Below are 23,576 nucleotides of genomic sequence, written 5' to 3' on the forward strand. Positions count from 1 at the left end.
GGGGGGGGGGGGCTGTCGTGGGGCCAGGATGCGCCCCCCTGCTCCACCAACGGGACAAAAACGAGAGAGTCTCTCAAAAAAAAAAAAAAAAAAAAAAAAAAGATAGAACGTACTACTTCCTTCATTTAGGGTGAACTCAGTGATTAAATGTCTTACCTGACTTAGTGTTTGAAGTCAGAGAACAGTGCTGTGGTTTGACTGGATCACCTCCAAAGTTCAGATGTTGCCAATGGGATGCTGTTAAGAGGTGGGGCCTTCAAGGGGCAGTTAGGCCATGAGGGCTTCTCCCTTGTGTGGGATTAAGGCCCCTGTAAAGAGGCTTTACGCTTGCCCTTCAGCCATATGAGGACGCAGCATTCCTCTTCTGCCCGTGGAGGATGCAGCCCTCACAAGACGACCGAACCTCGTCAAAATGCCCTATAGTTTATATTTAATGGAGTTTGCGTCTAATGGCATCTTACATATAATGTCAACTATTAGTGTGGTTCCTATGCCACTAGGGTTTGAGCCTTAGAAAATCTCACAGACAACCACCAGAATTAAGGGCTCATTCTTTTTTAACTGTTTATTATGGAACATTTTAACATCAAAAGGAAAGGAAATAGTATAATGAATTTTCACGAATTCATAACCCACTTCAGCAACTTGTTTTTCTATATTTCCGCTTAGTCTTCTCTTCACTCTGAATAATTTTGAAGTAAAATCCAGATATTATTTTATTTATAAATATTTAGTATTTATCTCTTAAATGTAAGTGTTATTTAAAAAAAAACCCTGCAATACCAATAACAGACCTAAAAATTGAATGGTAATTATTTAATATCCCCCAAAAAACCCAATGGGTATTCAAATTTTTATGCTTGTCTCATATACATTGCAGCTGGTTGAGATGTCTGGTAAGGCTCTTTTCTTTTAACCTGTAGGTTCTTTGTGTCTTACCTCCTGATGTTTTAGCAAGCGAGGAATCCAGGTGTCTTCCTGTGGATTTTCCTGTAGTCTAGATTTTGCTGGTTCTATCACTGGGTGGTCATTTAACATGTTTCACTTCCCCCATATTTCTTGCAGACTAGGAGTTAGGTCTTGAGGCTTGATTAGACTGAGCTTTGATCTGGCAGGGAAGGGGGCAAAAATACTTAATGGGTGTGATTGTTTAGTTTCATAGGGAATTTTATTAGGAGAGTCTTATCTTGTTTTTATGGTGTTCATTGATGATTATTGCTTAGATCTAGTATTTAAGAATTGCAAGATAGTGGTATTTTCCTTATGTCCTTTCTTTAACTTGGATATCTCGTAAAGAGAGATGTCCCATCACCACTTACTTGATTGTCCTGAGAAAGACTTCATACAGGACAAGTAGGGTAAGTGATTGGTTCTTGTCCGTAAGCAGTTTTCAGGCTAATGAAAAAGGACCATTGTTTGTTTGCTTTTTTCCCCTGATAAAGACTTATTTCAAATGCATGATTTTAAATATATATGATGTTTTGATTTATTGCACATTTTCTCTCGTATGAAGTTAAAATTGTCCCATCTTTGGCCAATGGGAGCCTCTTCAGACTGCTGCTAAGTTTTGTTTGCTGATGTGAGAAGGTGTTTCAGGACTACTTGGTATAATTCCTGCCTCAGATCTGGAATCAGCCATTTCTCTAAAGAGCCCTGGTTCCTTTTAGTGGGAAACAGTACATGCTGCTAGGGATATCCACTGGGTGGGTTGTTTCTGTGTCTCTTTAGTGGACAAATCTGGGGGAAAACACACACATGCATTTTAATAAGAAATGATATCATGACTTTATATTAAAATTCATAGTTCAAATATAGGATTATAGATATTTTATTTCTTCAATTGCATATTTGTGGATATCTGTTTCATTAGTCTAAAAATGTTAGTTCCTACCTATGTGGACATAATTACTTACTTTGTAATGCTAATGGTATTAGCACAGTATATAGCACAGACTACCAACTGTAATTTAGTATTTTTCTTGTTTTCTTGGTCCTGGGGATGTATGCCGTTAGAAATCTACAGACCTATTACTGTATTTTAAAGTCACACGAAACAGTTCCTCTCCATGTGGATATGCCATCAGCTTGAAACCTGGAATCATTTGTTTTATTTTGTAAGACTTAAAACCCCAACTTGCTTCAATTTTAAGTAAAACTTAGCATAATTCCACAGTAATAACTAAAACATAGTTTAAAGTTAAGGTCTGGTTAAAAAAAATCTAGTTTTTGTTTTTGCCTTCTCCACCCTGTGCCTCCCCGGTAGGAAAACTTTTAAAAAAAGTTTTTGGTTTAATCCTTATGCTTTTAAAATATGAGCAATTCTATTGATCTTCCCATCTGTTTTCATCTTCTTCTTCTTCCCGAGATAAACAGAAACGTAATATGCCTCATTTTCTATTCTTTGCTTGTTTTATTTCAAAGAATATTCTGGAGATCAGTATATAGCAGCACATAATAGAGTTCTCATTTCTTTTTACAGTTGTGTATTACTCTGTTTTGTGTTTGTAACAAAGTAATACACAAATGTATATATACCAGAGTAAGACACAACTCTCTCTATATATCTATATTTATATATATGTTTTTATATATGTGTGTCTATGTCTGTGTGTATATGTGTATGTGTATACACCATAGTTAATTCAGTCAGATGCCCATTGATGGACATTTGTTGTTGTTGTTGTTGTTGTTTTGTTTTTAGAATAGCTTTTTGGGGTGCAGTGAACATTCACTCTTATGTTGGGGGTGTTGACAGGAATGTGGGATTTGATGCCTTAAGGTTTGCTGGTACCTTAGTTCTTCATGGTCCAGTTTTGCAGAGTACTGCCTTTCCCCAGAAGAGAAGGGGAACCTTCCATTCATCTTGGGTATTCTTGTTAGCGTCCTAGCATAGTGGGAGCCGGCAGGTACTGACTGAGAGGACAGGAACTGGCAGGACTTTTCATGCAGGCTGCTGCATCTTCTCAGCCTTCAGTAGAAATACTCCATGAGCCAATTCCTGGTTCTCAGGACCAGGCAGCAAGAGGTGAGCCTAGAAGGTGCAGGGCTGGCAAGGTGCTCACCTTGGCTGCTGTTAGAGCAGGAGTTTTTAACAGAGCTGTATTACTTTTATGGCATACTTAATAGACGTTAGCCATCATTTCTCTCTTTCACAAATTATGTCTTTTAACAGAGTTGTATTACTTTATGGCACACTTAATAGACGTTAGCCATCATTTCTCTTTCACAAACTGTGTCTTTCAGAGATTTCCTTGGCAGAGGCTGCTTTTTATTGTCAGTGTGAGTTAGACTGTTCCTTGGGAGTTGGGAATAGGAGGTTGGACAGTGACTAAAGAATAGTTTTCAATGGTGGTCTAATCCAGAAATTGAAACAAGGGCTATGGAGAGAAAGATAGAGTTGGTTTGTTGAAATTTACATTTTACTCCTCAAAGCAAGCATGGCTGTCTTGCAAGTTCTTTGTAAATAAGTGAAAGGTGAGCTTCTAATTCTTTTAAAGAGAAAGAGGTGATTGTGAATCTAGCTGTTTCTGTGGTCATCCTGGGCCGCATTACTCAAGAGACCAAGTCTCCTGGAGTTTTTTTTTTTTTTTGAGACAGAGTCTCGCTCTGTCGCCCAGGTTGGAGTGCAGTGGCGTGATCTCCGCTCACTGCAAGCTCCACCACCTCCCAGGTTCATGCCATTCTCCTGCCTCAGCCTCCCTAGAAGCTGGGACTACAGGCGCCCGCCACCACACCCGGCTAATTTTTTTGTATTTTTAGTAGACACGGAGTTTCACCATGTTCGCCAGGATGGTCTGGATCTCCTGACCTCATGATCCGCTCGCCTCAGCCTCCCAAAGTGCTGGGATTACAGGCATGAGCCACCGCGCCCGACCTCCTGGAGTTTTAAGAAGAGGGAAATGAGGTCTCAGGGTTTAAGGAAATAATTGTCACACAGACATGTATAGCTATAGTGTAGGACCCTTTCAGCCTTCTTTCTGTGATCAAAATAAACCTCAGTTTCCTTAGCGTATCCATCAAGCATTTCTGCTAACTGATACCTGATAGGAGGTATTTTTAGTTAATGTTGTGTGGAATATGGAAAAATAATCCATTCAGCAAATGTTTGTTGGGTGCCAGTCTCACTGGGCATGGAGAGCATTGTGTATTCTTAAATGAGCAAATGAAACAAAGATGCCTGCCCTCATGGAGCTTATGTTCTAGTGGAGGAAACAGATAGACAAAAAGAATATGTAAATTGTATCATTTCCTAGAAGGTAAGAAGTGCCTTAGAGAAATAAGATTGGATATAGGAAAGGATGCAGGTTTATGTGAACTGAAAATAAAACACCATCATTATAAACAAAAACTGTTTTTGTTTTTTGGTATTTTTTTGTTTGTTTTGTTGTTGTTGTTTTGCTTTTTGACTAAGGCAGCATTTGGATAAGCAGATAATCAATGAGCTGTTGTTTGGTTTCAGGCATGAAATGCTTCCATACATAGACATCCTGTGATGCTGGCAGCATTTCCTGTCTTTTTCATTTCATTGTAGAAACTAAGGCACTGATTTCCCATCTATAAAATGAGGCTGACATCTGTCCCGCCTGCCTCACCATGTGGCTTAGGGTTGATAACACACACATGTGAGTGTATCTAAAAGGTGAAGTTTTTAGGAACTACAGTGCTGTTATTTTTACTAGTTTAGGAACAGGAACAGAACTTTGCATTTGTGACTTTTCTGCTTTATACCCAGATGCTATTTTCATTGGGGTACTTCCTGTGATGTTGGAAACCAACCTAAATCTTGGGGAATAGAATTAAACAGACACCTGTCTAGTTGATTTTAAGCTCCTTGAGGTTTAGTGAGCATGTTCCTCTGAACTATACTTCATCCTTTCTAAGATTTTTTCTTCATACCTCCCTGAGGAGGAGTCAGCAGAAAGTGATCATTAACCATGTTACACCATCTATTAGAAGGTGCACCCTTAGCAGGGAGATTAGCATGTGAAAAGATTCTTACTTCCTAAATGATTTTGATAAAATTGTAAAATATCCCAGTGAATTTTCTGAAGTTCTTTTCTAGGAAAAGGAAAAGTGACAATTTTTCCTCTGTCTTAAAATTCAGATTCAGGTGTCTATAAGCTTTTCTTAGGACATGACTCAGCGCCTAAGCGGATGAACTTGCTAGCAAGTCTTAGGATACTGCTAGCTAGTGCTACCAGCCTGGGACAAATCTTTGTAGTTGAAAGCTGGAAAAGTGTAGTAGAGACTGTCAAAACTTCTGCACAGAGCTGCCTTTAGTTCTCAGGTCTGGGGTGATCAGAATGGCCATGCGCATTGTGCACACCTACTGACTTCCCATGCAACTTTCTTAGATTGGCAGATTTTGGATTCTACTTCTCACACCCGTGGTGGAGCATGCCTTGCTTGACTTGTGAGCTACGGTGACCCAGGAGGGAGGAAAGTGTAATGTGGGTCCCTATGGAATCAAATATTAGGCTGCATTTCAAACACATTTTAAAAATGCAGAGTTGTGGTCCAGAAAAAATGTTAGATGCTAGCTTTCTCTTTACCAAAAGTGAGGGGAATGTTTTAATTTAAATAATACGTACTGTATTTTTAATAATTCAAGTTTCTATAGTATGTGTTAATCTATGATAATTTCAGTCAGGGAGATTGACTCTTTTGAAAAGAATGAAAGGTATTGGGAAATGAAAAATATTGAAGTTGTTAATCTGTTTTATCTTGGGGATAAGAGGTATTCCAAAAAATTAGAGCTATTGATATTACCCTAAAAATCATATCAGATGTTTTAGAAGATCACTTGATAATGAGCGGTACTGCTTCTCACTTTTAATAGTACTTTTCATTCATAAATGTTAGCCCTCTCAAAGGCCCAGGAGCCCGTTATTTAGTTATCCCTATAACATTTTTACTACTAAAAAAGAACTACAGCCAGTAGTTAGAAAGATCATACCATTTTTTTTTTGTCTGGGCGAAGACCTAGCGATGACAATGTTGCACAGTTCCTTCGTCTTTATTTAAGCTTTTGGAGCCTCAGTATCTTTGTAAGACTGGAGTGACAAAACCACTTAACAGAGTCATTGTAAAATCACATCAGAAAGTGTATGTAGAGCACGGGATACCCTACCTGGATTTGTTGGTACCTATGATTGTTGTTCCCATATAATACCTAAATTAATGGATTTAGAAATAATTTAAGGCGTTTCTAGATTACATGACTGAACAATATATGTGGATTGCTTTAAGTATTCCCAATCAAAATGAAGTTTCATTATTATTTAGAATGAGTACATAATTCCTCTGAAGTTATGAAAACTATATTGGTAAAATATGTTTTTAAAATACCATCATCTTCTGCTGTATGTTTTTTGGCCTTCTCTAAAAGGAAAGAATCTTCTGTTGTTTTTTTATTTGCTTGCTTGCTTTCTCATTTTACCTCTGCTGATGATTTTTGGTGCACAGAAAATAATTAAGAGTTTTGTATTGTGACTTGAATTTTGCGGTCTCCTGAAGAGAGATCATTAGAGTTCTAAAACTAAATGAAGGATCCACTTGAAAAGGCTAAATTTTCTTTCTCTGTTTTCCTGACAACCCCGAAGGAAGTAATAAAATAAATGTGACAATTTCACCACAAGTGTTTAGTGATACCAAACTGACTTCATTAGGGTTGTGTATGTTAACAAGAAATCTTTCTGCCTGCCTGTCTGTCAAAGCCACATATTCTGAGATTTGTACTCTTAGTGTGTGATAGAATGTTTCTCAAATCCTTAAGCTAATTGGCTTTAAAATTCTCATGTGGTTCTCTTACATGCATGTGTGTGGTTCCGTGTGAGAACCCGTTATTTAGATAACTAAATAATGGGTCCACGCAAAGCTGGACCAGTGAGGGTCAGGTGCCATCCGTCCCAGATTATAAAGTCATCATCAGCATAGTTTGGAGAATGTTCCTTTCGCTTTCCTTTCAAGACTTAGACTTATTTTGTTGATAGGAAAGAAAGAGCTTTGAATGCGGGGCAGTGGGGAAAAATGTCGGGGAGACTGACATAGAGGGCAGGTGTGAGGGAGGTGGTTGTCTGAGGTGAGTGAAACACATGGACGTGACAACTTTTATTCTGTCCAAAACATAAAACTGAAGAAAGGAGTTTTCCCAAAACATTGGAAGAAAAGACAAGGCTATATGTGGTACCTTCCATGTGGCCTGCAGAGCTCAGACATTTTCTCCTGCAAGACCCCCTGAAGGGATGACACGTCCTCACCGTGCCTCACGTGAAACAAGGACTTCTGCCCTGTGCAAATTTGTGTGGTTGCTTTAGGAATAATTTTGAGAGAGTGAATGAACGATAACATAGGATTTCTGTCTTATCTTGTTTCTTTCTAAGTGTGTTCCTAATGACTGTTTTTTAGGTGGTAGAGATAAACGTGGAGGTCCCATTTTAACGTTTCCAGCCCGCAGCAATCATGACAGAATACGACAGGAGGATCTCAGGAGACTCATTTCCTATCTAGCCTATATTCCCAGGTAAGTTCTGTGTGGCTTGTGCTTGTCACTGATGTCACATTTACAAGAGAGGTGGTGCTGTACTCATTAGAAATCAGCTAAATGGTAGCCTGAATTCCAGGCAAAGTAGTATAAAATGAAAATCATTATCTTTCTCCTTATAACCATTTTGTGACCATTATTGTCTAGTGTAAAACCTTTTGGGGAGCAGAGACATGAAGGCAGGTGTTTTGTTGTGAAGAGCTTTGTGTGTGTTGCCAGTGGATCTGGGATACTCAGCTGGGATTTCAGGATGTGGTGCCTGAGTTAGAAAGCCATCACTGATGATTCTAATACCGTGACACAGAGGCCTGGGTGATGAGAATTGGGTGCTGCTTTTGATAATGCATTTCTGCCTTCTTGGCAAACGTTAGTTCTTTAAAAATAGTCTGTTGATATGTGGCATGAAGTTTGTGGGGCATTAAAAATCCTTATTAGCTATATATTTGGCATAAATTTGGGAATCTCTGTCAAAATTGAGACTCCATTGGTAATGGGAATTTTTAGCATAGATGCCAAAGAACACCAAGAACAAGCAATGTTGTTTTTTCTGGAGAGTCCGAAAGTGGGGAGTCGTGAGTTACTAGTAGTTGGCCTGTGTGTATACTTGAGGAATTTAGAATCTGTTTCTGGGATTCTCTGGGAATGTATTCTATATGTTACTCGAGTTTTATTTGTAGATCTAGCTGACAACTGGTGGAGGAAATTTCCTCCCTATGTTAATGTATTAGTTCTTTCTCACACTGCTATTAAGAAATGTTTGGGACTGGGTAATTTATAAAGAAAAGAGGTTTAATTGGTTTAATGGCTAGGGAGACCTCAGGAAACTTATCATCATGGCAGAAGGCAAAGGGGAAGCAGGCACATCCTCACATGGTTGGAGCGGGAGGCAGAGGGTGGGGGTAGGCGGGGAGGTGCCACACACTTTTAAACAACCAGGTCTCATGAGAACTCCATCAGGGGACAGCACTAGGGGGATGGTGCTAAACCATTAGAAACCACCCTCGTGATCCAATTACCTCCCACCAGTCCCGCCTCCAACACTGGGGATTACAGTTCAACATGAGATTTGGGTGGGGACACAGAGCCAGATCATAACAATGAATATCTCCATTTAATTATTCCAGTTATATTCTGGAAAACATAATACCACTCTGATATAATCTAAGGATACGGTCATGCCTGGAATAGGAGATTTGGTGTGTGTTGCAGGTTGGAGGGGTGCCTGTCTACGAGGAAAGGCTGAGTCCTCTGGTGTCTGTTTTATTCCAGAAAGGCACATACTGAAGGCATTAGTGGCGGCCGTGGTAGAGTGAGAGGAGGTGTTTCCTAAGAGATTAAATGAGGACTGTGAGAGAAAACTCGGCCATAATATGGGCTAGGCTAGATAGTGACCTTAAGGGACATGTTACAAGAGAATGATGTCATTCTCAGTAACAGCATCATGGGTTTCAAGGGTTGTGGTAAAGGTAATAGATCTGCCACAATACGTGGTTCACGGCACTCTTAACCTGTATAGGTTGACACCAGCGGGACAAGGCAGCCATGCCCCTTCATAACAGGGCTGGCTGTGACTGACAGCAATCAGCTTTTGGTCTTGATAGTTTGACTTGCCGGGGAAGTTCTTGGGTTTTCTGTCAGAGTATCCTTTATGAGAAAACTATCACCGTGTGGCGTCAGCGACCAAGTGAGCCCTACTTATCTGGAGTAAGTTTTCCCTTTCTTCTTCTGGTAGTTCTTGGGCAGCTGACCTGCTGAAATCTTAGAGTTGGGAAGTAGTTTAGAAGTTATTTATACTCACTATCATTTATAAATAAAAATAGAGTGTAAACTACTACTTACTAAGCTTTTGCTATGTGCTGGGTCTGTGATAATGATGGAAAAAGAAATACAAAGAGCAGTGCTTAAAAAAAAAAATCACTGCCAATCAAAATGATGCTTGTCATATAGTTTAATAAAAGCTAAAGTTGAATTTGATATTCACTCATGTGATTTTAAAACTGACATAATTTGGATACTATATAGTGGTAACTTTGACAACTTGCTTTTGGTCTTGAAACCTATGTTAATAGTAAATATTAAAATTATTCATTTTATTGATATAAAATTGGTTCAAGCACGTTTTGGATAATCTGAATGACCCACTTAAAAAAAAAAACAAAACTTTTTTGTGGGAAATTGTGAGAATACACAAAAGTGGAGAGAATAAGAATAATATCATGAGCACACGTATACCCATCACCCAGCTTCAGCGTTTATCAGATTTTGCCAATCTTGGTTTTCTCTAATTATTCCCCTGATGTATTTAATAACAAATCCCAAAGATCACATCATGTCACTCAAAAATACTTGTGTGTGTAGGATGACCCTCCGGCCACTGAGTAGTCACTTCATGTCAGTGCCTAGGTTTGCGTTTGCATTAACTGCAGTCCCAAGTCACAAGAAATGCCATTTTGCTTGTCCTTGATTAATGAGCAAATAAGAGAGGTGGAATTAACATGTAAATGATTCATTTGCGAGTGATAATGGAGAAGGATTTCAGTGTAGTCCAGACTGAAAGAAGTGGCCACAAAGTGAGTCCTCTCTGGGCCCTCCCTCCCAGGGTCCTGCAGGTGCTACCCCTAGTGAGTGCATAGCAGCCCGGAGCGCTGTTTGGTTTTAATCAAATAAATTATGTGATACAGATTTTACCAATCTGTAAAAATCATCAGCAAATTACTGGTATGTGGATTTCTTTGGACCCGTGAGTTTGCTTATGTGTAGTTTGTAAGTCTGATTGTTTGTTGTAGTAGAGTGGTATGAACACAAGGCATTTCTACCCAGCTATACATTTGTGTGTATGTCTTGGGGCCTGTGAGACCTTCAGCTGTATCCAGTGCTCCCTCATGCTTCCCAGATTTGAAGGCAGCCCTCCGGCCATTCCTCAGCTAGACAGTCACAGGGCTGGTGTCATCTGTGAAGGGAGAACATGGGCCTCGGAATCAGACTGACTGTGACCTGGGACACTTCATTTTCATTGCTTTCTTGATCTGAAAATGTGATAATGACCTGTACATTTTGGGATCATTGTGAGTATTGAGTAAAATTACTCCTGTAATCGTGCATGGTGCTTGACATGCAGTAGCTTGCTCAGATATAGTGCGATGATTTTCTGATTTCATATTCACCCTTCTATTTTCCTTTAATTACTTTCCTTTTGACATGATTTCTAGAGGCAGATCACATTGTTTTCTTCTGCATGCCTTCTAGATTGTCTGTGTCCCGCACAGTTCAGCCTAAACGTGACCTGAGCAGCTGTGAGGAGTTTGAGTATTATTGCTGGGGTCGCCACTCCCTGCCCCCACCCCCCTTTTTTTTTTTAAAAAACAAACAAACAATTGTAGTAGCAAGGTGAGTTCACAAGATTCATTCGCAGTGAAACTTTCCACTAAAAGTGTGCAGGAGAAATCAGAAGCAGCAGCAGTCCTTGCTGCCGTCATTGCAAGTCCTGCACAGCGACATTAATCTCGGAATGTCTCAAGGTGGCTGTTCTCTTATTACTTGAATTGTATTGAATACTAATTATGTTCTAGAACCTTCTGCCTTCTTTAGAATGATTTATAGTTGTTAAATATTAATAGATAAACCACTCTTACTCTTTGTTGTCCACTAATGAAATGATATGAAGATTTTTAATTGATTCATAAATACTCATACAAGAAGATACTTTCTTCATCTAGGGTCCTGTGTTGAGAAGGGACCTTAATTTTATGTAAATTTTCTTTATCTCACAGATAAACATGAGGCTCTTTGGTAAAAATGCTAAAATAACTGGTTAATAAGTCACATTTCCCAAAGAACAGTGCCTCTTAGGTGGTGGAAGCGCTTAGGGCCTTTTTCCTGTAGGCAGCTGTTTATTAGGCGCTTATAAATAGGACTCCATAGGACTCGGGTTTGAGGATGTTTACAAGTCACTGCTGTCTTCATGGTGACTGGTTTTTAACTTGATAAAAACAGATGGATTGAAATGCTGTACACTCCCAGCCCAGTTCATATGCCATTTTCACTACTTAGGAAGCCGCTTGGTGGGAGCAGTTTGATCACGGAGGAAGGTGAATGGTTAATCCTCCTGTCAACTGTGCAAGCTCAGCATAGCTTTTGGTTTTGTTGTTCTGTTGTTAAGCCTGGAGTCATTCAGGATTCCTTTTAAGCTACTTTCAAGTAGAGGGGCTTTGTAGTTCATGTGCATACTGTGTAAGGCCATGTTAAGAGAAAGAAAGGCTTCAAGGGAATTTATCTTGATATGGTGAAGACTGATGGTTACAGTGCAGTCTACCAAATAGCAACTAGTAATAAAACAAGCAAAACGTATTGCCACCGTTTTACAATCTCCTGTCTTTGGTGTACCTCTGGAGTAGCATGCCTTACAGGGCAACAGGCTTCCTTTGCAGAGCTCTTGGCCTCCAGGCACCTGCCTCTTCCTGCTTAGGCTGCCCTCACCCCATTGCCTCCGGCGCCCTGGAGTTTCTGTGGAATGGAATCTGGCCGGACTGCAAACCCCATTAGAGCCCAAGAAAGTCTAGAATGCTTAATTTCTATGACAGGAGACTTTAGGAGACATTTCTGGGAGTCCCATTTGCCTCTAGGTTTCATGAAGGAGGTCAGAAAACAAGTGATGTTTCTGCCTGTGATGTTACCTGGATTGTAACCCAGGACCTAATTGGGATGTGGAGGAGAAGTGATGGCATGAGAGGTATTTGAACTCATTTTAATTTACATCCCTATGGGATAGTTATTAGAAGTTCATCACATCATTCCTAATCAGTTTTCAACATTTGGGTGATAAACTAGGCTGCTGGATCTGTCTGTTTTCTCCTCCTGGCTTTAAACACTGTGTTCCTCTGACTGTGAGCCACCCTCTGATTGGGTCCTACTGCTGGACTCTAACCATACAGCCATTTTTTGGGGGGTGTTTATGCGATACACCCTCTTACTGATGTAGATGTCGTATATACTTTGCATTTGTAAAACATGGAAAACTAGTTACTCTGATAGTCTGAATCAAGATATAGAAGGGAATGGGGTGTGTAAGTGTGAGTTAATTGGGAGGGGGGAAGGGGGGCAAGATTGGGGAGTGAGCCTATGTAACAGCATGAAATTGGTTTTAATTTTGAATTAATTTTGTTTGCATTACTTAATGATAGCAATTAGTTTTCCAGGTTTTTAATTTAGGCTAGTTTTTTTTTTGGGGGGGAGGGAGGTAATTATCCAAAGCAGAAAAATGTCAAATGTCTTTTCTACCCTAAGGTACATTTATGTTTGGGGAAAACCACATATGCGTATTGAGTACCATAAGGTCCTAGGTATATTTCCAAAAAAGACCTTGCAGGCACTCGTTGCCTGGTTACTGTCTGTTGCAGGCATCAACAGCCTGCGTGGACTGTCAGAGACCCCTCTGTAAGTTAACAGTGAGAGTTGCAGTTGTTCCTTAGCTGTGGGGCCATTTGGAAGCTTGTATCACTGAAGTTGTAACCAAGTGAGACTAAGTATTTTTTTTCACCTGTTTTTAAGGACACCTTGACTCTTGTTGCTCATTCTTTATTGCGGATTTGCATTTTATGTGTTTTCCATGTAGCCAGTAGTTGAGATTTAATAAAATTAGAAGCTGGCACTTTTTTTTTTTTTAAGTGCAATAATGTGGAGAGGAAGAGTATAGTGACTCCTAGCACTGCCTTGATGTATGTCAGAGGCCAGCAGTGTTAGCCAGCATTGCTACCAGATAAAGGCTTAGTACAGTTGTGGAACTAGATTAAAACCACAGAGCCTGCCAGAAGGGTGCCAAGAACTCCCAGGGACGGGTGGAGGGTATTGAAAACCACTGAGACAGCTTCAGGGCCAGGGATAGGGTAAAGGGAATAAAATGGAACATAAGAAAGCTCTCACTATTGCCAGCCATGCTGGTGGGGGATCATTTTCAGCACCTGGGGTGCTGGAAGTCCTGGGGTAACTGCTGTCCACAGGTCTCAGACTGTCCCGAGTCTGGGTTTTGCAGGCTGTCAGGGTTTTGTACCTGCCCGATGCTCCTGGAGACCTTTGCCCGCCAGAGTGACTGGAGGAGTTCATGTAATCAGTTAATGCACCAAGGTCAAGAGAAATGGGCATGGTGACCGTTGTTTTCCTGAAAAGAAGACAAGATGCAAAACCATTAATAAAAAATTGAAATCTTAACAGGTTTTGCAGGTTGAACACGAAGCATGTGTAGCCTGGGTCTCTTCCTTTATGGTACAAGGGAGGGACGGGAAGGAGCTGAGCATAGTGTGCTCCCTCCCGTGCCTCTGCACACGTCTGGCAAGAGAGGGAAGCTGGGTCTGTGGCACCCAGTGGGACTCTGAGCAGACACAGTGACAAGAGATGCACCCCGTCTTCAGCCATGTTTTCTTTCTTCGCAGCGAGGAGGTCTGCAAGCGCGGCTTCACGGTGATCGTGGACATGCGCGGGTCCAAGTGGGACTCCATCAAGCCCCTGCTGAAGATCCTGCAGGAGTCCTTCCCCTGCTGCATCCACGTGGCCCTGATCATCAAGCCAGACAACTTCTGGCAGAAACAGAGGACTAATTTTGGCAGTTCTAAATTTGAGTTTGAGGTAACTTCCCCTGTGTGGCTAGACCCACTAAACAAGTTGGTGTGGTTTACTAAAAGCTGTTGAGGCTAATGATTTTTTTTTTTAAACCACGTATTAAACAGGAGCTGCATATCTTATGAACACATGATACGTAAAATTAGTTATTGCATGAAACGACAGAGCTACGTTCATTATCCAAGTGAATTGTTTTACCCACATGGACTTAGGTTTCAGTTCCCTTGGATTGGGTGATGGGCCGTTGAGTTGTGAGGCCTTGGCAGAGAAGCTTGCTTGCTGCCTTGGGTTTCACTTGACAGACAGCTTTACCAGGCAGCAAAGTGGCTTTGCGTGGTTACAGATTCATTCTCCTTACCTCAGCCCTGGAGATGAGGGAATGTTACGGATAAATGCCCAACTTCGGAGTCCCTAAGTCTCAACCTGTAATGGATAATGGAGAGAATGCGTGTGTTAGGCCTTTGATTTCTGAAAATGGAGGTAGTGTGCTAAAAACTGTGCAGAGTCCTGAATTCAGTTAGGCATGGAAGATTGCCATCTTTCAGTGGTCAAAACAAAACCAAACCCTCAGCCCACTAATTATTCTCCTTCCCACTGTAACCTCCTCTCCTTAAGCTACCAAGGTTCTGACAGGGCCTTTGGTGCAGTTAGTTTAATGAGATGGTTATGGGAGGAAAGTCTTCCTGCCGGCTTGAAACTTGATTCTTGCTCCATTTGGAATAAGATTTTAATATTTTCTAATAAGAAGCTATGGTTTTTGGTTGAACGCTTCCTCTGGCAAATCTGCTCAAATGTTAGGTTTCAGTGGATGTATTCATATATTTGAAGGTAAACAGTAGTAATAATATTAAACATCAGACAGTGTTAATACTTAATCTTTAGGTTATAATGCTATACTTTTCAAAGTGTTTGCACAGGTATATTACTTGGATTTTTTAATTCTTTCGATAGTGCTCATTTTTCTATCCGATATCTGAACTTAGTTTTAAATTTGAAACTACTCCGGAGGTTTACTACACTCCATCAGAAAGATGAACCCAGTAAGCCTTTTTCTTCATAGAGAATAGGAAATAATTTCGGAGGACAGTTTATTGGGCATTAATTATTTTCTTGATGCAGAATTGAAAGTGCGTTGTATTTAATTGTAAGTGTTTTAAGTAAAATAATGGTCTGGCAATACAATTCATACAGGTTTTTCCAGTCTAGTTTTGATCTCTCCCTCTGGGCTCTTAAAGGCACCAGTTTTTCTATGGAACTTGTTACACTGTTACCAGTCTCTCTCTGTCCCCGCCAGTGATTGCCTCTGTGGAGATTATTAAAAGTTCAGCAGGGCTGGGTGTGGTGGCTCATGCCTGTAGTCCCAGCACTTTGGGAGGCTGAGGTGGGTGGATCACGAGGTCAGGAGATCAAGACTATCCTGGCTAACACAGTGAAACCCTGTCTCTACTAATAATACAAAAAATTAGCTGGGCGTGGTGGTGGGCGCCTGTAGTCTCAGCTACTTGGGAGACTGAGGCAGGAGAATGGCGTGAACCCAGGAGGCAGAGCTTGCAGTGAGCCGAGATTGTGCCACTGCACTCCAGCCTGGGCAACAGAGCAAGACTCTGTCTCAAAAAAAAAAAAAAAAAAAGTCCAGCAAACGAGAGAGGAATGGGCCTATGGTAGGATTATAGGCAGAAGTGCTGGATCAGGAGTCATCCCTCTTTCTAGCTCTGCTGCCTTCTGCTGTTTCTTTTGCCAACCAGCATGCCAAACCAGCCCTTCTTTGCTTTCTCTTTTGGTTCTAGGTCACAACTCTTTCTCCTTCACCTTTGTCTTTGCATTTAATCATCCCCCCTCCCCCCATGTTTTCCTTGAGGCATATTAATATTAATCTGCTTCACACTATAATAAGGGGAGGTTAAGATTTCTTGCTGAGGCCAGGCACAGTGGCTTATGCCTATGATCCCAACACTTTGAGAGGCTAAGGGAGGAGGACTGTTTGAGGCTGGGAGTTCGAGCCCAGCCTGAGAAAGTTAGCGAGAGCCTGTCTCTATATTTTGTTTTAAAAATTAGCCAGGTGTGGCCGGGCACAGTGGCTCACACCTGTAATCCCAGCACTTTGGGAGGCCAAGGCGGGCGGATCACAAGGTCAGGAGTTCCAGACAACCTGGCCAACATGGTGAAGCCCCGTCTCTACTAAAAATACAAAAATATGCTGGGCATGGTGGCAGTCACCTGTAATCCCAGCTACTCGGGAGGCTGAGGCAGGAGAATCGCTTGAAATCGGAAGGCAGAGGTTGCAGTGAGGTGAGGTTGCGCCACTGCACTCTAGCATGGGCAACAAGAGCAAAACTCTGTCTCAAGCTTTACAGTCTGCAGTGATCGCCATACTCCACTCTGGAAGACAGAGCAAGACCCTGTCTTTTATTTATTTATTTTTTTTTAAATGGCTGGGCGTGATGTCTCACGCCTGTAATCCCAGCACTTTGAGAGGCTGAGGTGGGTGGATCATTTGAGGTCAGGAGTTCGAGACCAGTGTGACCAACACGGTGAAACCCCGTCTCTACTAAAAATACAAAAAAATTAGCCTGGTGTGGTGGTGGGCGCCTGTAGTCCCAGCTACTCAGAAGGTTGAGGCAGGAGATCGCTTGAACCTGGGAGGCAGTGGTTGCAGTGAGTTGAGATCGCACCACTGCATGCCAGCCTGGGTGACAGAGCAAGACTCCATTTCAAAAAATAATAATAATATATAAAGATTTTTGCTTAGATTGTAATTGACTAAAACTTTGTCACTGTTCAATTGCAGTGTAGTACAGATTATATACAACTCTAGGACTGTTCAGAATCACAGCAGATTATTGCAATGAATAAAACATTGCCTCTGTCCATAGCTCTGTCAAATGAGCCTCTGCCAGCTTTCTTGCCAACTCTTGAATATTTTCTAAATTTTTATAAACTCATTCATATCCCATCATCTGTTATTTGATGGGCAGTGGGGTTAGGCTTAGGCAAGATGAATGACAGGGTGGTCTGGTTGGAGCAGCATTCATCATTTAATAGGCAGCCCACATGTAATTGAATTTAGAGTGACGTTGTGCTTAAAAGGGTTTTGATGCCCATGAGCAAGACGTTTGTGTAATAGCAAGTAGTAGAAAACCTCCACAGAGTTTCTGGCTTGGATGAAAAAGAATGGGTAGAAGAATGCATTGATGTAAGTGAAATTTCCGCATTGTTTGCTCTGAACTTGCAATTTAACCTGTTTCCTGGTTTAATGTGTCTGTTATAGTGAGTTAATCTCCACCTTCTTGGAAAGAAATCTCATTTCTTTAGCTCTCATGAAATACACGATTCTACAATTTTAGGTATTCCAACTGACATACATGTGTTGCTGTAATGGATTTGTCTTTCATTGTACTGATAATGCTTCTTTCATCTACATTTATTTTTATGGGGCCAGAACCAGGTATGTTGTTTTCTATAAAAAGATTAACTTTGAAAACCTGTGACTGAGCATTGCAAATTGCATTATGTTAAAACTATATAAAATTGGTTCATCTTCTCATACGTGATTTTTTTTCCCTTAAGACAAATATGGTCTCTTTAGAAGGCCTTACCAAAGTAGTTGATCCTTCTCAGCTAACTCCCGAGTTTGATGGCTGCCTGGAATACAACCACGAAGAATGGATTGAAATCCGAGTTGCTTTTGAAGACTACATTAGCAATGCAACCCACATGCTGTCTCGGCTGGAGGAACTTCAGGACATCCTAGCTAAGAAGGAGCTGCCTCAGGATTTAGAGGGGGCTCGGAATATGATCGAGGAACATTCTCAGCTGAAGAAGAAGGTGATTAAGGCCCCCATCGAGGACCTGGATTTGGAGGGACAGAAGCTGCTTCAGAGGATACAGAGCAGTGAAAGCTTTCCCAAAAAGAACTCAGGCTCAGGCAACGCGGACCTGCAGAACCTCTTGCCCAAGGTGTCCACCATGCTGGACCGGCTGCACTCGACACGGCAGCATCTCCACCAGATGTGGCATGTGAGGAAGCTGAAGCTGGACCAGTGCTTCCAGCTGAGGCTGTTTGAACAGGATGCTGAGAAGGTAAAGACGGGGAGGCTAATGCCTCAGTGGACGTGGGGGAAGCCAGTGCTGGTGGGTTCGGGTGGAAGGAAAGAGAAAAGGTGGAGAATGGTAAGGCTACACTCACCGTGCGTGCTCCAAACCAGTGAGGGTCGTTTCAGAAACGGCACTGAAATCTGTTTTCCAGTTTTACTTATTGTGCAATGCAGTGCTGTTTTAGAAAATTTGAGTTCAAATTACTTATGCTTTGGTCTAGGATGCCTGTAAGATAGGAATGATACTTTCACTTAAAAGAGTGAACATTTCGGCCATGCTTGGTGGCTTACGCCTGTAATCCCAGCCCTTTGGGAGGCCGAGGTGGGCTGATTAGCTGAGGTCAGGAGTTTGAGACCAGTCTGGCCAAAATAGTGAAACCCCGTCTCTACTAAAAACACAAAAATTAGCTGGGTGTGGTGGCACACCCCTGTAATCCCAGCTACTCAGGAGGCTGAGGCAGGAGAATCGCTTGAACCCATGAGGCAGAGGTTGCAGTGAGGCCAAGATCGTGCCACTGCATTTCAGCCTGGGTGACAGAGTGAGACTCTGTCTTAAAAAAAAAAAAAAGTGAAAATTTCACAGGGTTATGTTATTGACAGAACACCGTTCCAATCTATTGAGTATGTTTTTAAAATCAAGACGAGTAATGTGTTAAAAGTAACAGTTTCTGGGTAATATAGTCAGTAATGACCTCTAGTCTTATGCTTTATTCTTATGCGCCAGGCAGACCAACTGGTCAAAGTGAATCCTTATCAATTACTGGCTAATTGAATCTTAGCAATGTGAAAACTGGGCATTTATTCATAGGTATGTGTTGCAAGCCATGAACTTGGGTGAATTAATCACTAAGTTTTATTTGAGCTCACTGAATTTTATATTACATGGACAGGAGAATATTTTGTAAAGTGAAAATCCACGTTAGAATTCTTGGATGTGAAAGGACTTTTCGAAAGGTGACAATCCGGTGTTTTTGTTACCAAAGCTTTTAACGTATCTGCCAGTGTTCTTTTGTTTTAAGTAGCACCTTGTCTAAGACATTGGAATACCTTCCTTTCAATTACTAGAAAAACAGGTTACTGTCCCTGGGATTCTGGTTCAAGTCATGGTAGTAATGCTAGTTGATGACAATCATCTATATTTTCTTAAATGTTTTCATTTGCAAATGTCTTAATTGACATCCTTGTCTAAGTAACATCTATATTGAATCTTAAGGGAGATGTTATTGTTAGTTTTTCCTGCCTGTTTTATTTTTACAGTAAATTTTATGGGTTTGCAATCTGCACAGGTGTCTATGTACTTCTTGATTAAATAGTGTAATCTTTTAGTCATTGATATTTCTGTCAGTAACCTGTGGGCACAGCAGAACCCATCCAAAGACCTGTAAGTTCCTAATTTCACCCTAACAGGTCTTTAATTGAAGCTCATTGTGGCAAATTAAGTGGTTCAGTGTGGCAGGGAGACAGGACCGGGAGTCAGAGGATCAGAGTTTTTAATTAGTCCAGGGGATTAGAATAACTCTCTTTACTTATCTGCTTCTTAATTCCTTCTCTGTAAGAGGAACACATCAGATAAGATTTTCTGGTAGGTCCTGCAAGTTCAGAACTGCTGACTTGTTCTCTGAAGTAAAGACTCTTTTGAGAGAGTCAGACAGCACTTGAAGTTGTCCAGGGAAGGAAGTTGCCCTTTCTTGGTACTGCCCCATCTGTGGGCCTGTGCAGCAGTTTCTCTTTCTGGAGTGATTCCAGGTTGTCTTTTTCCTTCCGGTAGATGTTTGACTGGATCACACACAACAAAGGCCTGTTTCTAAACAGCTACACGGAGATTGGGACCAGCCACCCTCATGCCATGGAGCTCCAGACGCAGCACAATCACTTTGCCATGAACTGTATGGTAAGACACTCAGAACAGCTGGACCCTGCCACGTGACAGTGTTTTAGCAAATGGGAGGCATTTGGCAGATGCTGGGCTGGGGCTCTCAAGGGGCCCTCAGAGTGGCTGTTGATTTTAGCAGCTGACCTTCACGTGGAGGGTGTTCCCTAGGGTTCCATTGTCTCAGTATCCCACATTTTAAGTTTTAAAGAAAAATGAAAACAGGCAAACAGACGAACCAGTGAAACTTGAACCGATGACTTGGCTAGTTCACCACAGACACTTCGGATGCCAGCTCCTGTGCTCCGCCTCATAGGAGCCCATGGGGACCCCGGACGGAGTGCTGTCAGTTTGCTGGCTGCTGTTACCCGCTGCTGACCTCAGGGCACTTGCTAGTTCTCTTGAGGCATGAGATTTCCTTCCGAGCTGAGCTGGAGTACTGGGGTCTGGCTCTTAGCCTTCCCTGGGATCCCCTGGTCCTCTTTAAGGTTGTTGCATCTGCTACTCTTGGCTGTCGTGACTCCATCAGGATCTTAGAGGCCAGATAGGGGGCGACTGTAGGACTACATCACAGAAACCAAAACCAAACCAAAACACTGAATTTTGAGTAGCACTTCTGTTACAGTTTTATAGTTAATATTACTAAAACTGTATGTTCTATAGAACATTTGCTTGATTCTGTAGTCTGTGAAGCTTCTAGAAATTTCCTCTTCAGGGACGAAGAGTTTTGGTTTGGACTTTAAGCCAGCCTTGTGAGGATTATCCACTCTTAAACCTTGTAACATTTGTTGTAGAGCATTAAAGCAATATGAACCAGCCTGGGCAACACAGCAAGACCCCATCTCTAAAAAAAAATTAAAAAATTAGCCGGGTGTAGTGGTGCATGCTTGTAGTCCCAGCTATTTGGGAGGCTGAGGCTGGAGGATCACTTGAGCCCAGGAGTTGCAGGCAACAGGAACGCCACTGCATTCCAGCTTGGGTGACAGAGCAAGACCTTGTCTCAAAAACAAAAATACAAATAAAGTAATATGAAGACAGGGTTTTTGTTTAAGTTAATTCAGTTAGATGCCATTTAATTAAAATATAGTTAACTAGGTGCTACAATTTAGGTAGTTTCAAAGATAAGATTTTACAATATAATTTTTAGTAATAAATGCCGTCAGAAAGTTTTAAATCTGTTCTAGAATTTAAAGTAAGAGGATTTCTGGTTTGAATCATCAAACTTGGGCATAGATAAAAATTTCTTTGTAAAAAATTGCTGTCTTTTTTTTAGAATTTTCTGAAACTTTTGGCAAGAGACCATTCAGTCATGCCACATACTTTAAAACTAGAAATACTAAAATATGTGCTAGAAATTAACAGAAAAATATATTCTCTCTTCCCCCTTTCTTCACCTTTGTTAGTGGCAGATTTAGGACTCAAGGGAGTAGGAACCATAGTGTAGCAGACAGGAAAATGGGTTGTGGATGTAGAGGCTTTTAATTCTGAGTTTCTTATTTGCCGTGTGACCTTGGGAAGGCTGTTTAACCTCTTTGAGCCTTAGTTTCCTAGTCTGTAAACTGGGGGTAATACCTGCCTTCCATGGTGTTACATGTATATGTAAAATACAAAACATATTGCTTGACACGGAGTAAGTACTGTATAAATGTTAATTCTTACCAGTGATGTTATCAATATAATTAAAGATGCACTTAAAGCAGGTAAGAAACTTAAAAGTATGAGTTACAGCTATTTTTGGGGGGGAGTTCGAGTATATTTTCTAATTTTCTACAATATATTTCTGTTACTTTTGTAAGTCAAACTTGTAATACAGTGCATGTGGGTAGCTCGGTGCCGGGACGGTGGCGCCTGCTGGGGAGCTTTCTGGACCAGGCCTGCTCCTTGTGTTGAGTACCTCCGCGAATCCCTAGTGTCTGTGACGTTTAATAATGCAGGGCAAGGGTATTTAACCTTCAGCGCCTTCTGCTCGCTGTAGTGTTTTGCACAATTTCTGACAAAATAAGGATACTAAATACCATTATGCCAAGTTAACAGCTTTTAAAGAAAGCATATTAAGGGATACCAACAATTATGCACGTTCTACTATAACAGATATTTGTAAAAACTATGATGATAAGAATGTAGGTGTAGGTACTTTTAATTTAGGGAATTGTACGTTGCCATATTTATGTCCAGGCTATAGATTTATGTGTGCTAGAAGTGATGGAGAGATGGAAAAAGCATCGTACATAGACTAGTAAAATCTGTATTTCTATAAAAGTAATACAGGAAGCTGTAACAATCTAGGGATGGGTGAGTAGGGTCAGTGGTTGTCACAACAGAGCCATCCAAAGGGACATCTCTTCTCCAGATCTGAACAGAGCGCATCTTGTCCTTTTCCTAACAGACCTGTTGGACTGGTTTTTCTCTTTTAAAGATACAGAGAAAGCAAAATTAGCAAATCTAGTTTCTTGTCACTTTACTAGGAGGGAGGAAAAGAGAGAAAGAATGCACTTGGGAATGGGAGGCCTTGCTTTTAATTTACCGGATGCCAATTAGAGCATTAATGCCACACGAGCCAGAGAGGTCACCTCACTGAGCATGGCTTGACTGTTGCAGCCTCTTTCTGCGACTCCAGACATGCGATGTCTGTTAGCTGATTCTAGCCTTCAGATGCAGCCCGGAGATGTAACCCTGAGGCTGGAGTCCTGTGGTTCTAATTCCAGACAGAGGCAACTCCACCAAGTTCTGGTTTGGGTCAGAAATAGAGGGAAAGGATGAATAAAAGAAGATACAAAGAAAGAATGAACAAGTGAGTTCTTTCAGCCGCTGACTTGGGGGGACTGCAGGCAGCAAGGGACAGGAAGGAGGCTGTTGCGGGGTCCCTGTTCGAGGCAGTGGGAGATTGGCTCAGAGGGGTTGTGTGGGAAGCGAGCGAAGGGGGGAAAACGTAGAGGAGTTTGGATAGATCAGAAAATCAGACTGGGGCAACATTGAGAGGAGCCAAAGATGTAGCTACAATTTTGGGGGACCCACGGGGAGGGATGAGGTGGTAACACTGCACAGAAATAATAAATGCATGAACAACAGCAACTTCAGATTTGCTGAAGGTCTGAATCCCCCACCATCCACCACACCACACGATGTGCTACTGAGCCTTAAAGAACACTGGAGGTGGGAAGGGAAACTCCATAGTGAGAGCTTATTCTGCAAAAAGGGTGGGTTTTTAAAAATCCCTGTTTTGAAATAAACTGATAGACTCAAAGATAGGAATTTTGACAGAGTAGAAAAGCTTTATTTAAAATTTGAGCATAGCATTGTTGTGTTTTTACTGCAATTCATATTCCTGAGAGAAGGTGGATCTATTTACAGAATATTTTCTGTTGGCACCAAAAAAATGACTTGGGCGTATGTAGAAAGGAGAGCTTGCTTTCGCACAAATAGCCTTTGGTTGCTAGGTATGTGTTTTTGGGTTTCT

At 41.3% G+C, this 23,576-nt stretch overlaps 1 protein-coding gene across 3 annotated transcripts in view; it reads left to right on the forward strand.

Moving 5' to 3' along the window:
- The window catches only part of TRIO (trio Rho guanine nucleotide exchange factor), a 379,704-nt gene that overhangs the window by 135,287 nt on the left and 220,841 nt on the right, over nt 1-23,576 (forward strand). For all 3 annotated transcript variants that reach the window (XM_017893310.1, XM_017893311.1, XM_017893312.1), the window contains exons 3-6: nt 7,408-7,522; nt 13,969-14,161; nt 17,723-18,235; nt 20,018-20,140. In XM_017893310.1, the coding sequence (XP_017748799.1) occupies nt 7,408-7,522; nt 13,969-14,161; nt 17,723-18,235; nt 20,018-20,140 (944 nt within the window). The remainder of the gene's footprint in view (nt 1-7,407; nt 7,523-13,968; nt 14,162-17,722; nt 18,236-20,017; nt 20,141-23,576) is intronic.

This window comes from Rhinopithecus bieti, unplaced genomic scaffold, assembly GCF_001698545.2.
Source record: "Rhinopithecus bieti isolate Rb0 unplaced genomic scaffold, ASM169854v2 scaffold_22165, whole genome shotgun sequence".
Lineage (NCBI taxonomy): Eukaryota > Metazoa > Chordata > Mammalia > Primates > Cercopithecidae > Rhinopithecus > Rhinopithecus bieti.